Source organism: Amblyraja radiata, chromosome 21 (assembly GCF_010909765.2).
Source record: "Amblyraja radiata isolate CabotCenter1 chromosome 21, sAmbRad1.1.pri, whole genome shotgun sequence".
Taxonomy (NCBI): domain Eukaryota; kingdom Metazoa; phylum Chordata; class Chondrichthyes; order Rajiformes; family Rajidae; genus Amblyraja; species Amblyraja radiata.
Genome location: NC_045976.1, coordinates 43,601,574 through 43,619,634, shown reverse-complemented (window position 1 = coordinate 43,619,634; position 18,061 = coordinate 43,601,574). Strand labels below are relative to the sequence as shown.

The 18,061-nt window shown below is 48.8% G+C and overlaps 1 protein-coding gene across 3 annotated transcripts in view; it reads right to left on the bottom strand.

Annotated features, from left to right (window-relative positions):
* Positions 1–18,061, bottom strand: part of sema3a (semaphorin 3A) — a 126,425-nt gene that overhangs the window by 64,827 nt on the left and 43,537 nt on the right. For all 3 annotated transcript variants that reach the window (XM_033040218.1, XM_033040219.1, XM_033040220.1), the window contains exon 3: positions 5,800–5,960. In XM_033040218.1, coding sequence (XP_032896109.1) covers positions 5,800–5,960 — 161 coding nt within the window. The remainder of the gene's footprint in view (positions 1–5,799; positions 5,961–18,061) is intronic.

Genomic DNA, 18,061 nt, shown 5'->3' with positions numbered 1-18,061 from the left:
TGAATATGCAGGGAGTGGAGGGATACGGATCACGTGCAGGCAGAGGGGATTAGTTTAACTTGGCGTCGTGTTGGGCACGGACATTGTGGGCCGAAGGGCCTGTTCCTGTGCTGGACTGTGTTCAGTGTACGTTCATAGTGAATATACGGAATCTTCCTCATCAGTTTCAGGATCTGTTGCAGATGATGCAGAAGGAAGTGTGTGGGAACGAACTGCAGATGCTGGTTTACACCAAAGATACACACAAAATGCTGGAGTAACTCAGTGGGTCAGGCAGCATCTCTGGAGAGAAGGAATAGATGATGTTTCGGGTCGAGTCTGGTCGTTTGTTCTATATCTCTCTACATCACTGTCTATATCTCTCGTTTCCCTCTCCCCTCTCAGTCTGAAGAAGCGTCTCGACCCGAAACGTCACCCATTCCTTCTCTCCACAGATGCTGCCTGTCCCGCTGAGTTACTCCAGCACTCTGTGAAACGTCACCCATTCCTTCTCTCCACAGATGCTGCCTGTCCCGCTGAGTTACTCCAGCACTCTGTGAAACGTCACCCATTCCTTCTCTCCACAGATGCTGCCTGTCCCGCTGAGTTGCTCCAGCACATTACTCTCTACAGGTGAGATGAGAAGAGACATTCCACCAGCAAGTGTAACAGGTAAAACTAAACCAATCGCAAGGTCATGTTTGTGCTTTGTTAACTTGTCGGCAGCAGCCTAGGAATGGTTGGTTAGGCCGGGACAATAGAGGCACTAGGCTGAGATAATAACAGCGTTAGTGCAAGCAGGCAGCTGGATAATAGTTGGTGTGTGGAGAATGTGTGGCTGTTCCCTGCTGTTTGTGTTCCACCGCCTGTATGGGGAGGAGTCGCTGCAAGTGGCTGATGGACAAAGTCAAAGCCAACCAGAAATCCAAGGAGAATGTGTCGAGATCTTGAAATGAAGATGGAGTATGCGATCTGAAGAAGGGTCTCGACGCAAAACGGCATTTATTTATTTTCTCCACAGATGCTGCCTGACCCGCTGAGTTACTCCAGCACTCTGTGAAACGTCACCTATCCATGTTCTCCACAGATGCTGCCTGACCCGCTGAGTTACTCCAGCACTCTGTGAAACGTCACCTATCCATGTTCTCTACAGATGCTGCCTGACGCACTGAGTTACTCCAGCTTTTTGTGCCTAACTTTGCAATATGCGAAGGAATGGTTAATATATATTGCTGAAAGTTAAACAAAAATAAGATTTGTTTAAACAAAACCTTTAGACAATAGACAACAGGTGCAGGAGTAGGCCATTCGTCCCTTCGAGCCAACACCGCCATTCAATGTGATCATGGTTGATCATCCCCAATCAGTACCTCGTTCCTGCCTTCTCCCCATATCCCCTGACTCCGCTATTTTTAACAGCCCTATCTAGCTCTCTCTTGAAAGCATCCAGAGAACCCGCCTCCACTGCCCTCTGAGGCAGAGAATTCGACAGACTCACCATTCTCTGTGAAAAAAAGTGTTTCCTCGTCTCCGTTCTAAATGGCTTACCTCTTATTCTTAAACGGTGGCCCCTGGTTCTGGACACCCCCAACATCGGGAACATGTTTCCTGCCTCTAGCGTGTCCAAACGCTTAACAATCTTACATGTTTCAATGAGATGCCCGCTCATTCTTCTAAACTCCAGAAGGCTAAATTAGGGGACCAAATCCTCCAAATTAGGGGACCAAAACTGCACACAATACTCCAGGTGTGGTCTCACTAGGGCTCTGTACAACTGCAGAAGGACCTCTTTGCTCCTATATTTGATTCCTCTTGTTATAAAGGCCAACATGCCATTCGCTTTCTTCACTGCCTGCTGTACGTGCATGCTTACTTTCATAGACTGAAGTACAAGGAACCCCAGATCCCGTTGTACTTCCCCTTTTCCCAACTTGACGCCATTTAGATAGTAATCTGCTTTCCTGTTTTTACTACCAAAGTGGATAACCTCACATTTATCCGCATTAAACAGCATCTGCCATGCATCTGCCCACTCCCCCAACCTGTCCAAGTCACCCTGCATTCTCATAGCATCCTCCTCACAGTTCACACTGCCACCCAGCTTTGTGTCATCTGCAAATTTGCTAATGTTACTTTGAATCCCTTCATCCAAATCATTGATGTATATTGTAAATAGCTGCGGTCCCAGCACCGAGCCTTGCCGTACCCCACTAGTCACTGCCTGCCATTCTGAAAGGGACCCGTTAATCCCTACTCTTTGTTTCCTGTCTGCCAACCACTTCTCTATCCATGTCAGCACTCTACCCCCAATACCATGTGCCCTCATTTTGCCCACTAATCTGGGTTTAAGGTAAGATTTATGACTATGATTTAGTTTTAGACACAATGAGATAACATCAGAATCATTCACTTAAAGTTCCCCTTTTATTGTCAGCTCATGTTTAAAAGCCGATTCTGACCGTCACAGTGGTGCTGCTGTGGAGAATGCACCCATCGACATGTAATACAGTTGCAACCTTTAAAACAGCTACACAATCAAAGATGAACGAGTGACTGTTGAGAATGTGAAGGTCACCGTTTGCTCGACATGTTGTGTAATTATTGGATCCATTTTCCAAGTTCACACACGCCCCTCACAACCCGCAACTGGCCGGCACGGTGGTGCAGCGGGTAGAGCTGCTGCCTCACAGCGCCAGAGACCCGGGTTCCATCCTGGCTACGGGTGCTGTCTGTACGGAGTTTGTACGTTCTCCCCGTGACCACGTGGGTTTTCTCCGGGTGCTCCGGTTTCCTCCCACACTCCAGAGACGGGCGGGTTTTAAGTGAATTGGCTTCTGTAAAATGGTAAATTGTCCCTAGTGTGTGTAGGATAGTGTTAGTGTACGGGGTGATTTCTGGGCTGCACAGACTCAGTGGGCCGAAGGGCCTGTTTCCACACTGTTTTTCTAAAGTCTAAACCCATAGTCTGTGATTTTCAACACGCTGCCAGGGGTGGTAGTGGAGGCAGATACGATAGTGGTGTTTAAGAGGCTTTTAGACAGGGACGTGGATATGCAGGGAGTGGAGGGATACGGATCACGTGCAGGTAGAGGGGATTAGTTTAACTTGGCGTCATGTTTCTCCGGTTTCCTCCCACACTACCAAGACGTACAGGTTTACAGGTTAATTGGCTTCAGTAAAATTATATATTGATTCTCATGTTTAGGATAGTGTTAGTGTGCGTGGTGATCGGTGGTTGGAACTGCAGATGCTGGTTTACACTGAAGACAGACACAAAGTGCTGGAGTAACTCAGCGGGACAAGCAGCATCTTTAGTTTAAAGATTCAGCGGAAACAGGCCCTTCGGCCCTCCGAGTCCACGATGACCAGTGATCCCCGCACACTAACACTATCCTACACACACTAGGGACAATTTACATTTACACAAAGCCAATTAGCCTACAAACCTGCACGTCTTTGGAGTGTGGGAGGAAACCGGAGCACCCGGAGAAAACCCACGCAGGTCACGGGGAGAACGTGCAAACTCCGTACAGACAGCACCCGTAGTCAGGATGGAACCCGGGTCTCTGGCGCGGTGAGGCAGCAGCTCTACCCGCTGTGCCACAGTGCCACCCTCTCTGGAGAAAAGGAATAGGTGACATTTCAGGTCAAGACCCTTCATCAGACTGAGTGTGTTACTGCGACATTGTCTGTTGGTGTGCGACACTGCATCAGCACTAACCCACAACCTGACGCCACGACTGGTGATTAAACTGTCTGGATCTAACGCTGAACACCAGCGAACATCAGCAGTCCGCTGGCCAAGAACATACAAGAACTCCTTTGTTGCAACCTAACGCTCTAAACCTCTCTGTGGCTTTGCTAATGACAATTGTTTTATTATTCAGCTCAGAGTTAATCGTGGCTCTAGGTGTTAAACTGGAAAACATTTGATTGGGATTGTCGCAGGTCAGACTGGGGTGAACTGAGATACAATTAAAGGTCTGGATAGAGTGGATGTGGGGAGGATGTTTCCACTAGTGGGAGAGTCTAGGACCAGAGGGCACAGCCTTAGAAGTAAAGGAGGTTCCTTTAGGAAGGAGATGACGAGGAATTTCTTCAGCCAGAGGGTGGTGAATCTGTTGAATTCATTGCCACAAACGGCTGTGGAGGCCACAAGTCAATGGGTATTTTTAAGGCAGAGATAGATAGATTGTTGATTAGTGCGGGTGTCAGGGGTTATGGGGAGAAGGCAGGAGAATGGGGTTAGGAGGGAGATAGATCCGCCATGATTGAATGGCACAGTAGATTTGATGGGCCGAATGGCCTGATTCTATCCTATTGCACATGACCTGATGACCTTATGAGATTAGTTTAAAAAAAGGCATAAAGTGCTGGAGTAACAGCGGGAAATTCTACTCACATCATGAAAGGAAATAAAGGAATTGGTGACGTTTCAGTCGGGACCTTTTCAGACTCTTGAGACTGGACAGTGAGCTGAAGGGAGAGCTGGGAAGTCTCTGTGAGTGACTGGCAATTGTAATTGGAGCAGAGCGTGTGAAAGGAGCGGATAGAGAGAGAGAGGGGGGGGGGGAGAGGAGAAGGAGAGACTGCAATAGATCAGTATCCTGACCTCAGCCACCCTGCAGCCACTGAATTCCAGCAGTCATCTCCAGCATCCCCTTGTCTTCCACATCAGCTGCTAAAGCCCTTGTAAATGTGCAGACCGATTTTGTTCCAGAGCCCACCAATCCACCCCCCCCCCCCCACCCCTCCCTCTCTGCAACCCTCAATTACACACACAATTAGCTTCCTGCTAAAGGAACAGAGCATGGCAGAATTACTGCCCATGTGTCAAGCAGGCATGGTCTCCCTGCTGTGTGCAGATCTCAGCTGGTGCCTGGTTCATGGGATTGGCTCCAGCAGTCACTGTCGAGGGGGGAGAGAGACATAGAGAGTTGGGGGGGAAACTGAGCTTGCCATCAGTGTCCCAGAGGGTCCTTGTAACCCCCGCCCCCTCCCCACTGGTGCATCAAGGCCACGATGGTGCAGCGGGTAGAGCTGCTGCCTCACAGCACCTGAGACCCGGGTTCCATCCTGACTACGGCGGGTGCTTTCTGTACGGAGTTTGCACGTTCTCCCCGTGACCTGCGTGGGTTTTCTCCGGTGGCTCCGGTTTCCTCCCACACCCCAAAGACGTGCGGGTTTGTAGGTTAATTGCACCAACACATACTGTCCAAATATATCGCTGTCCAATATGTAATCTCACAATGCGAAGTGTGCGGGGGAACTATCCATCGAAAAACGTTCCCCATGTTGGGGGGAGTCCAGAACCAGGGGTCACACAGTTTAAGAATAAGGGGTCGGCCATTTAGGACTGAGATGAGGAAAAACTTCTTCACCCAGAGAGTTGTGAATCTGTGGAATTCTCTGCCACAGAAGGCAGTGGAGGCCAATTCGCTGGATGTTTTCATGAGAGAGTTAGATTTAGCTCTTAGGGCTAACGGAATCAAGGGATATGGGGAGAAGGCAGGAACAGGGTACTGAGTGGGGATGATCGGCCATGATCATATTGAATGGCAGTGCAGGCTCGAAGGGCCGAATGGCCTATTCCTGCACCTATTGTCGATGTTTCTATGTTTCTAATACGTACTGCCGCTGCTTAATGTGTAGCTGTGCAATCTGTAAACTGGCCAAGCGGAGTGTGTGGGGGTCTCACACAACACACACTGTGTAGGGAGTGTGTGGGGGTCTCACACAACACACACTGTGTAGGGAGTGTGTGGGGGTCTTACACTAACACACACTGTGTAGGTGGGTACGGAGTGTGTGGGGCCCTACCGTCAAGACATCCTGGGTAACATCGATGAGGCTGAGGGAGAGGATGAGGTCCTTGGCACCAACGAACAACCTGCCGCGCTCCTCGTCTAGGAGCAGTGTTTGGTAGCTGGAGCTGTTCGCGACGCCCGGGAACGTCACAATGTTGTTCAACTCCATCATTTCTGTGTGGAAGAGAAAAACAAAACTTCTAAGTAAAAATAATTGCCGTCTCCCAGCACCTGCATAGATTGTTGATTAGTGCGGGTGTCAGGGGTTAGGGGGAGAAGGCAGGAGAATGGGGGTGAGAGGTACAAATAGATCAGCCATGATTGAATGGTAGAGTTGCTTGATGGGCCGAATGGCCTAATTCAGCTCCTATCACTAATTAACTTATAAATGACAGCTCCTGGTTCTTCCAGTCTCTTCCCAACTGTAATTTGGCAAATGAACCTTGACCTCCCATCTACCTCATTGGTGACCCTCGGACTATCTTTGATCGGACTTTACTGACTTTACCTTGCACTAAACATTATTCCCTTTATCCTGTATCTGTACACTGTGGACGGCTCGATTGTAATCATGTGTTGTCTTTCCGCTGACTGGTTAGCACGCAACAAAAGCTTTTCACTGTACCTCGGTACACGTGACAATAAACTAACCTGAACTAAACTACACAATAAACGACACAAAGTAACCAGCTCCTGGCATATGATACCTTTGGGTTTCCTCCCAAACTCCAAAGACGTGCAGGTTTGTAGGTTAATTGGCCCTAATGTAAATTGTAATTTGCCCCTAGTGTGTTTAGGATAGTGTGAGTGTGTGTAGGATAGTGTGAGTGTGTGTAGGATAGTGTGAGTGTGTGTAGGATAGTGTGAGTGTGTGTAGGATAGTGTTAGTGATTAAACTCCATGTGTATTTCTCCGTCCCTCTCTGTAACTAATCAATATCTGGCAGTATTGACAAAGATGGTCAGCATCGTGTGATCCTGTAAATGTCCTGAACTGGGCACTGACTTTCTAATGTAAATAAATGAGGCGAGGAATGGAAGAGTTATTTACAATAGAACAGATTCAGCAAGTCAAGCAGTGCTGTAATGGACAAACAAAGGCTTGCAAATTAGTGGTGATTGTTGTCAGGACTGTAGTTGTAGGCCATCATATGTAACCCATCACAGAAGTGTTAGACGTGGCCTCTAATTTACATAATACCCCAGATCCTGCTCCAGGCGCACAGTCGTGCTGTTTAACATCTACACTCCTTGCAGTAATAACACTCTGCTCGACATGACCCTGAGCAGCAGTCAATGCCTGTCCCATCGACTGTGGTAAATACGATCGGTCTGAAGAAGGGTCTCGACCCGAAACGTCACCCATTCCTCTCCAGAGATGCTGCCTGTCCCGCTGAGTTACTCCAGCATTTTGTGTTGGTGGGGGTGGGGGGTGGGGGGGCGAGAACAGCGAGGGAATGGGGGGAAGGGAGATAAAGAGGAGCGACTGCAATGAATAAACGGCTAGCTTGTAATCGTGTATTGTCTTTCTGCTGACTGGTCAGCACATCACATTTGGTGACTTGGTACATGTGACTATTAACTCAACTGAATTGAATTCAGGCCCAGCACCATCAAACGCTCATCATATATTAACTCAATAATTCCTGGGATCATTCTTGTATTTAGGTTTAATTTTAGAGATACAGCTTTGAAACAGGCCCTTCGGCCCATCGAGTCCGCGCTGACCAGCGATGCCCACACACTGACACTACCCTACACACACTGGGGACAATTTACACATACACCAAGCCAATTAACCTACAAACCTGCACGTCTTTGGAGTGTGGGAGGAAACCGGAGCGCCCGGAGAAAACCCACGCAGGTCACGGGGAGAACGTGCAAACTCCATACAGACAGCACTGGTAGTCGGGATAGTGAACGCTGAGGTAATTAGCGATCCCACCACTAGTTACCTTACGGAGTTAGTGTTTGTGGAGGACCAGGCAGATGTGGCAGCCACGGTGGCGCAGCGGTAGAGCTGCTGCCTCCCAGCGCTTGCACCACCAGAGACCCGGGTTCAATCCTGACTACGGGTGCTGTCTGTACGGAGTTTGCACGTTCTCTCCGTCACCTGCCTGGGTTTTCTCTGAGATCTTCGGTTTCCTCCCACACTCCAAAAACGTGCAGGTTTGTAGGTTTATTGGCGGTGTAAATGTAAAATTGTCCCTGGTGTGTGTGTAGGGTAGTGTTAGTGTGCGGTCGGTGTGGACCCGGTGGGCCAAAGGGCCTGTTTCCGCGCAGTATCTCTAAATAAACTAACCGCTGTGCACTCTCCCACGTGGAAAAGGAAATGGAAAGTTGACCGATGGTCACCCTAGATGGGAAACAGAAGTGTTTGGCTCTGGTTCCCAATCCTTGGATGAGACCAATTTAAAACAAGCTAATTTAATGAAAGTCACATTCTTGTGCAATCACCTTGCACCAAGTCACCTGTCACCTGCCAGGCAGCTCAGGTGTTGACCAACCAGACTCAATGTTGCTAATTAAACTAAGGGAGATATCAGTGATGCAAAGACCGTCACCAAAGATGTACTGACCAACACCTCACCGTAAATGACCACAACATCCCCAGAGCGAGGATTGGAGAGGATTAATTAACAACAGTGGCATCTGATTCAGTGCCCGTGACTAATTCTCACTTTGAATCACCACGTGGACCTGAGGAGGCACGTCTAATCATGTCTAATTCATGCAAAAAGCCACTTCATTAACCAAATCCATTAATCGTAGAGCTGGCCAATTTCCACGGGATACATCCACTGGGAACAAGTGATATTGGACGGGAAGAGAAACTGGATTCTTCCCCATTCCCGCAGGAGCCTCAGCAGGAGCGTTCGATTAAAATTGTCCCAAGGATGTCTGGCTCAGTTCGGCTCTGATTTACATATATTATGTGAAAAATGTGGATTGTTCTTTGGGCAGCGCATAAGCAGTGAAACGTTGCGGAAATGGTCAGACTCGCCTCCCGAGAAGATTCTTGGCTCGGCACCTAAACAATTCCACACTCTCATGAAGAGAGAACTTCAGTCTAAATCCACAAGGGCCCAAGGTGCCAATATTTCTTTATAAAACGGATTTACGCCCACTGGGATTATTGCTATGGCGGCTTTAACTGGTTCACTCCATAACCCATAACAGTCACAAATCAGGAAGGCAGTATTTAGTTTCTTCGCGATATTTTCAACATAAATCTGTAAATCCTGCGCTTCAATATAACACTGAACTGCTCCTCAGGCCTCCAGACCGCTGGCTGCTTTAGAGGGATGGTGGGGTCCTGTCCATTGTGGACAGACTGGATGTGGAGAGGATGTTTCCACTAGTGGGAGAGTCTAGGACCAGAGGGCACAGCCTCAGAATAAAAGGACGTTCCTTTAGGAAGGAGATGAGGAGGAATTTCTTCAGTCAGAGGGTGGTGAATCTGTGGAATTCATTTCCACAGACGGCTGTGGAGGCCAAGTCAGTGGATATTTTTAATTCAGTTGAGTTGAGTTTATTGTCACGTGTACCGAGGTACAGTGAAAAGCTTTTGTTGCGTGCTAACCAGTCAGCGGAAAGACAATACAAGATTACAATCGAGCCGTCCACAGTGTACAGATACAGGATAAAGGGAATAACGTTTAGTGCAAGGTAAAGTCAGTAAAGTCTGATTAAAGATCTGTCCATGGCTGATCTATCTCTCCCTCCTAACCCCATTCTCCTGCCTTCTCCCCATAACCCCTGACACCCGCACTAATCAAGAATCTATCTATCTCTGTCTTAAAAATATCCACTGACTTGTGGCCTCCATAGCTGTCTGTGGCAATGAATTCCACAGATTCACCACCCTCTGACTAAAGAAATTCCTCCTCATCTCCTTCCTAAAAGAACATCCTTTAATTCTGAGGCTGTGACCTCTGGTCCTAGACTCTCCCACTAGTGGAAACATCCTCTCCACATCCACTCTATCCAGGGCTTTCAAAGTTCTGTATGGTTCAATGAGGTACCCCCTCATCCTTCTAAACTCCAGCGAGTACAGGCCCAGTGCCGACAAACGCTCATCATATGTTAACCCACTCATTCCTGGGATCTCGCCTGCCTGCATGCGATCGATGTCCCTCCATTCCCTGCATACCCATGGGCCTATCTAAAAGCCTCTTGGACTCAATCATTGGTACTTTTAGTTGCATTGTGCTTGCATGTCCTATTCTGGAAATACTAATTGGTTTTCATCTTTATTTAGTTGCATTGGCAGCCTCTGGTGCCGGGAGAGGGTATAAGCTTGTCTTACACAGTGTTGCCCGAATAACGTTCCACTTGAGAAGATGAATGAGAAATAACAAGATAAGAGAGAGGGTTGACGTTGTGTGGAATGATAAGCACAAGAACAGGCCAGGGCTATTAGTTTAGTTTAGAGATACAGCGTGGCAACAGGCCTTTCAGGTCACCGCACCGGCCAGCGATCCCCGCACACTAACACTACCCTACACACACAGGGGACAATTTACAATTTTATCAATGCCAATTAACCAACAAATCTGCACGTCTTTGGAGTGTGGGAGGAAACTGGAGCACCCGGAGAAAACCCACGCAGGTCACGGGGAGAATGTACACACAGCACCCGTAGTCAGGATGGAACCCGGGTCTCTGGCGCTGTGAGGCAGCAGCTCTACCCGCTGCACCACCGTGCCACTCTACAGGCAGCTGTGTTTGCCCGACGGACAGCAGCAGGGGAAAAGATTTAAGGTGAAGGGGGAAAAGATTTAATAGGAATCAGAGGGGTAACTTTTTCACACAAAGAGGTGCAAAAGGATCATGGGAGCTGGCGCAGGATTCCCAAAAAGTTAATCTGTAATTGAATCGGTAGTAAAGAAAGCAAACTCAATACAAGCATTTAGTTCACGAGGATCTTGTGAAATAAGATTCTTCACAAAAACAGGGAGGTAATGTTAAGGCGCTGGTCAGGCAGCATTTGGTGAATTGTGAGCAATTTTGGGCCCCATATCTGAGGTCGGATATGCTGGCTCTGGAGAGGAAGTTTACAAGAATGATCCCAGGAATGAGTGGGTTAACATATGATGAGCGTTTGTCAGCACTGGGCCTGTACTCGCTGGAGTTTAGAAGGATGAGGGGAGACCTCATTGAAACATATAGAATAGTGAAAGGCCTGGATAGAGTGGATGTGGAGAGGATGTTTCCACTAGTGGGAGAGTCTAGGACCAGAGGGCACAGCCTCAGAATTAAAGGACGTTCCTTTAGGAAGGAAATGAGGAGGAATTTCTTTACTCAGAGGGTGGTGAATCTGTGGAATTCATTGCCACAGACGGCTCTGGAGGCCAATTCTCTGGAGGTTTTCAAGAGAGAGTTAGATAGAGCTCTTAAAGATAGCGTAGTCAAGGGATATGGGTAGAAGGCAGGAACGGGGTACTGATTGTGGATGAACAGCCATGATCACATTGAATGGCGATCATGGCTCGATGGCCTGCACCTATTGTCTATTATATGATCTTATGAAAGGGGGGTGGGTGTAAGGCACGAGCTGCCAGAGGAGGTAGTTGAGGCTGGGATTATCCCAACGTTTAAGAAACAGTTTGACAGGTACATGGATAGGACAGGTTTAGAGGGATATGGGCAAATGCTGGCAGGTGGGACTAGTGTAGATGGGGCACGTTGGTTGGTGTGGGCAAGTTGGGCTGAAGGCCTGTTTCCACACTGTATCACCTTGTGACTCTGCGAGAGGCTGTGACAGGTGTTCTTGCCGTTACCACCAGCAGCTTCAGGCAGAGACAGCGTGGACAACCTGATATCCCTGCTGTGTCTGCAGACTTTGCTGTAGTGCCAAGAATCCAATGTCAGTATAATCTGCCTAATCCGTTAAAATCCATTGCCCCTACATGGCATTAAGGTCACAAGCCTTAAAGAGACACTCAGCCATGGTGAGTGTTAGTAAACATCCATGAAATCTCCCCGCAGTCTAGAGAATGTGGATTTAAACGAGTCCCTGGGATGCGACTCATATCAGCGTTCCCATTCTGTCCCGTCATCTCTGGCTGGAAAAGGAACTTTCAGTTTGAGTTTAGTTAACTTAACTACCACTATTGTCACAGGTCAATGCTACATCAGTTCAGGTCAGTATATTGTCACGTGTACCGAGTTACAGTGAAAAGCTTTTGTTGCGTGCTAACCAGTCAGCGGAAAGACAATACATGATTACAATCGAGCCGTCCACAGTGTACAGATACAGGATAAGGGAATAACGTTTAGTGCAAGGTGAAGCCAATCAAGTCCGATCAAGGATAGTCCGAGGGTCACCAATGAGGTAGATAGTAGTTCAGGACCGCTCTCTGGTTGTGGTAGGATGGTTCAGTTGCCTGATAACAGCCGGGAAGAAACTGTCCCTGAATCCGGAGGTGTGTGTTCGTTTTCACACTTCTGTACCTCTTGCCCGATGGGAGAGGGGAGAAGAGGGAGTGGCCTTGATGGGCAGAATGGCCAAATTCTGATCCTATGACCATCATCATCATCGGAGGTCACTCAAACCGAGTATGACTGTCCTCCCCTCCCCATAGGGTTGTCTACTTGTGGGTCTGCAGATGTCTGTAGATCCACACACCTTGGTGCAACGTGGGCAGTGGAGACTGGCGGTGGTTAGTAGTGGTTGTGCCCCCGTCTCTCACTTTTGTACATGAACCCATCTCATACTGTTTGTCTCCGGCCTTTGTCCAATCAACCTCCCCCCCTGTATCCACCCATCACTTGCTTGCTTTTATCTTGCCCTGCCTCCCTCCAAGCTTTCTCTACACCCCTCCCCCCTCCCTCCCCCCAGCCATTTGAGAACCTGCGGTCGTGGGTTTAAGGTGAAGGGGGAAAGATTTAATGGGAACCTGAGGGGTAACTTTTTCACACAGAGGGTGGTGGGTGTATGGAACGAGCTGCCGTAGGAGGTAGTTGAGATGAACTATCGCAATGGTTAAGGAACAGGTACATGGAGAGGACAGGTTTAGAGGGATATGGGCAGATGCGGGCAGGTGGGACTAGTGTAGATGCGACATGTTGGTCGGTGTGGGCAAGAAGGGCCGAACGGCCTGTTTCCACGCTGTATCACTCGAAGATCTCCGCCCCCAAAGAAAAGTCCCGACTCAAAACGTCACCTATCCATGCTCTCCAGAGATGCCGCCTGTCCCGCCAAGTTACTCCAGCACTCTGTGTATTTTCTTTGTGAACCAGCACCTGCAGTTCCTTGTGCCTCTGTTTCGCTTGCCCGGTCGCGCTGGGCTGCGGACACTAATGCTGCTTCAAGAGGGCAGCACGGTGGGGCAGCGGGTAGAGCTGCTGCCTCACAGCGCCTGTACATTCTCCCCGTGACCTGCGTGGGTTTTCTCCAGGTGCTCCGGTTTCCTCCCACACTCCAAAGACATACAGGTTTGTAGATTAATCGAATTTGGTGTGAGTATTCCCGCGCGTGTGTGTGTGTGTGTAGGACAGTGTTAGTGTGCGGGGATCGCTGGTCGGCGCGGACTCGGTGGGCCGAAGGTCCTGTTTCTGCTCTGTATCTCTAAACTAAACTCCAAGTTCGGAGCAGAGTTTTCAGATTCGATCACCAGGGGCAAGACACGCAACATATTGAAGTTGTTTGCTGCAGATGCAATTATATTTTTCCAAATTTGTTTCTGCTCTCGTAACCTAAAACAGACCTTGAAGGAAGACGCTATAAACCATCCACTCACACAGACTTATCGAAGCGTGGCCTTTGCTTACAGTGTTACAACAATGCTCGCGGCTGCAGAGAAACCAGCAACCTTTCACCTTCTTTCTTAACCACGCCAAGGGTCATTTATAATTGTGGATCGTACTGAGTGAAAGGCACACCTCATTTCCTCCACACTCGCCTGTATTAACCACAGATAACAGCAGCCGTCTAGTGATCAATCGCAACAATCATGAGAGGAATAGATCGGGTAGACGCACAGAGTCTCTTGCCCAGAGTAGGGGAATCGAGGACCAGAGGACATAGGTTTAAGGTGAAGGGGAAAAGATTTAATAGGAATCTGAGGGGTAACTTTTTCACACAGAGGGTGGTGGGTGTATGGAACGAGCTGCCTAAGGATGTAGTTGAGGCTGGGATTATCGCAATGTCTAAGAAACAGTTAGACAGGTACATGGATAGGACAGGTTTGGAGGGATAAGGGCCAAACGCAGGCAGGTGGGACTAATGTAGATGGGACATGTTGGCCGGTGTGGGCAAGTTGGGCCAAAGGGTTTGATTCCACGTTGTATCATTCTAATTGCATGTATATAGCATTAGGTCATAAGACATAGGAGCTGAATCAGGTCATTCGGCCCATCGAGTCTACTCCGCCATTCAATCATGGCTGATCTATCTTTCCCTCACAACCCCATTCTCCTGCCTTCTCCCCGTAACCCCCGACACCCGCACTAATCAAGAATCTAGCAATCTCCACTTTAGAAATACCCACTGATGGCCTCTCCAGCCATCTGTGGCAATGAATTCCACTGATTCACCACCGTTTGGCTAAAGAAATTCCTCCCCATCTCCACTCTGATGGTACGTCCATTTATTCTGAGGCTCCACAGATGCTGCCTGACCCGCTGTGTTACTCCAGCACTCTGTGAAACGTCACCTATCCATGTTCTCCACAGATGCTGCCTGACCCACTGAGTTACTCCAGCACTCTGTGAAATGTCACCTATCCATGTTCTCCACAGATGCTGCCTGACCCGCTGAGTTACTCCAGCACTCTGTGAAATGTCACCTATCCATGTTCTCCACAGATGATGCCTGACCCTCTGCTCCAGATACCGAGCAAATTTAGTTTTAGCTTTACAGATAACGTTTTTAGATGTAGAGGCCCTTCAGCCCAACAAGTCCACGCCGACCAGCGATCCCCGCACACAAGTTCCATTCATCACAGTAGGGACTATTTACAGACACAATTAGCCTACAAACCCACACGTTTTTGGAGTGTGGGTGGAAACCGGAGCACCCGGAGAAAACCCACGCAGGTCACGGGGAGAACGTGCAAACTCCGTACAGACAGCACCCGTAGTCGGGATGGAACCCGGGTCTCTGGCGCTGTGAGGCAGCAGCTCTACCCGCTCTGGGCCCTCTCTGGATCAAAACAGTCACTTCTCTTTCATTTAAACATCTCTACTCGAACCAAATCAAAGTGTGGATGAGCCTGATCTATCCAGTAGCTGCAGATGCTGGTTTACACTGAAGATAGACACAAAGTGCTGGCGTAACTCAGCGGGTCAGGCAGCATTTCTGGAGAAAAAGGATGAGTGACGTTTTGGGTCAGGACCTTTCATCAGACTGGAAGAAAGGACCCGACCCGAAACGTCACCTATCCATGTTCTCCACAGATGCTGCCTGACCCGCTGAGTTACTCCAGCACTCTGTGAAACGTCACCTATCCATGTTCTCCACAGATGCTGCCTGACCCGCTGAGTTACTCCAGCACTCTGTTCCCTGCTCAACATTCCAACATCAGCAGTCTCTGGGCCTTGGATATAACCAGATACCTTTCCATTGAGAGTTACTGTTCCGTACGGGAAACTCCTTGATCTCTTGATCCATTGCAGTTCCAGATGACTGGTGATTTATACCAATCTATCAAGTAGTTTCCGTGCTCCATGACGCCATGACTCTAGACAGAGCATGTTTTACATTTTAACACTGCAGATTTATTTTGGAATGCAAGACAGATTGTTAAGTGTACATTTTGGAAATTAGACTCTAAACTAACTTGTCCTGGCAATACATCTGCCATGTATAAATTTAACATGCATTTTCTACAAGGCTTCTTTGTGAGTTGTGGTGTGTTTCATCAAGGACGTGTATGGAGGGCACTTTCTGCAGCTTCACAGATGATGCATCTCCATGTTCCTATGGAGCAGAGGTTCCAGAGAGAAGCAAGTTTCGTCTCCTCCCGCGGCCCACTGAGGAACTGAGCCACCAAGACCACTGTGGACCTCCTAAAGGGCTTGTCCCACTTACGCGATCTTTTCGGCGACTGCCGGCACCCGTCATAGACGCAGCAGGTCGCCGAAAATGTTCAACGTGTTGAAAATCCAGTGGCGACCAGAACAAGGTGCGACTCTTTGGGCGACTACTCACGACCATACAGGCTTCACCCCGCGACATGTCTCCAGGGTGTCGCCTGTACGGTCGTGAGCCGTCTCCTCAGTCGCCCAAAGAGTCGCACCTTGTTCTGGTCGCCGCTGGATTTTCAACATGTTGAACATTTTCGGCGACCTGCAACGACCTATGACGGGTGCCGGCAGTCGCTGAAAAAGTCATGTATATGGGACAGGCCCATAACACAACCAACACTGGTTTAGTTCAGTTTAGAGTTACAGCATGGAAACAGACCCTTTACCCACTGAGTCCGCGCCGACCAGCGATCCCCGCACACTAACACTATCCTACACAATTTACAATTATACCAAGCCAAATAACCTCCAAACCTGTACGTCTTTGGAGTGTGGGAGGAAACCAGAGCACCCGGAGAAAACCCACGCAGGTCACGGGGGGAACGTACAAACTCCGTACAGACAGCGCCCGTAGTCAGGATGGAACCCGGGTCTCTGGCGCTGTGAGGCAGCAGCTCTACCCGCTGCACCACCGTGCCACCCTGTCAGGAGACAAGTCTCTGCCCATCAATCCTGGAGATGCCTGCGTGTCTGGTGAAGCTTCTCAACCAGCACAACCCCAATGCAATCCACAAATCCACAGACGACACCACCATCGCGGGCAAGATAGCAAACAATGATGAGACGGAGTACAAGAAGGAGGTTGAGAACCTCGTGTCAAATCAACATTATTTCAGTGAGACCCAGCGCAGGCTCGGCGATCGTTTCCCTGAACACCTCCGCTCAGTCCGCCTAGACCTACCCGATCTCTCGGTTGCCAAACACTTTAACTCCCCTCCCATTCCCACACTGACCTTTCTGTCCTGGGCCTCCTCCATTGTCAGAGTGAGGCCCAGCGCACATTGGAGGAACAGCACCTCATATTTCGCTTGAGCAGTTTACACCCCAGCGGTATGAACATTGACTTCTCTAACTTCAAGTAACCCTTGCTTTCCCTCTTTCTCCATCCCCTCCCCATTCCCAGTTCTCCCACCAGTTTTACTGTCCCCGACTACATTTTATCTCTGTTTGCTTTGTCACCTTCTCCCAGCCAATGGTCTATTCTACGTTTTCCTTGATCTCCATCTCATTTGATGTCTCGTTTTCAAACCTTACCCTTCCATATCTCTGTGTCTCCCTCTCCCCTGACTCTCAGTCTGAAGAAGGGTCTTGACCCGAAGCATCACCTATTCTTTTTCTGCAGAGATGCTGCCTGTCCCTCCGAGTTACTCCAGCACTTTGTGTAAACCAGCATCTGCAGTTCCTTCCTACACAATTTTACTCTCAATATCAGCAAGACCAAGGAGGTTTTATTTAACTTCAGGAAGAGGGATATGGGCCAAATGTAGACTGGTGGGACGAGTGTAGATGGGGCATGTTGGTCGTTGTGTGGGCAAGTTGGGCCGAAGGGCCTGTTTCCGCACTGTAAGACTCTATGATGCTACATTGTGTAGCAAACAGCCCACTGACAAGGGGAACTCAGGCACTGTTCAAGCCTGCACCACTTCAGTCCCTCAATAACTGCTGGTCTCTGTGAAACCCAATCACACATAAACATTATGCCATCTGATAGAATGTATAACCTTGATCTTTTTGCTCCCCCCCCCCAATTAGCGATCTTGTTCATTAGAAACAGAACGAAGCTCAAACAAATATCCCCAAAGTGCAAGATGAGATGTAGCAGAATTATGGAATGTTTGGTCTGCGAGTTAACATGAAAGCAGCAGGCGGTGAACACGCCAGACCCAGCCAGCAGGAGCCAAGAAGAAAATTAGGAATGAAGTGTTTAAAATATCGGCTGATGTTAAACTTTACTCCAGAGAGGATGAAATTGGCAGTGCAGATGCGAGTCCCGATACTGAATGTCCATGGATATAAATCAGTCGGCTGATGTAGTGATTACAGGACTTTCCTGACAGGCCAGTTGGATGTAGCCCGGCTGTAAGTCACAATGTGAGTGAGGAAGGCAATGTTTGTCGTCACTGCGCCTGTACTCGCTGGAGTTTAAGGATGAGCGGGGACCTCATTGAAACTTACCAAATAGTGAAAGGCCTGGATAGAGTGGATGTGGAGAGGATGTTTCCACTAGTGGGAGAGTCTAGGACC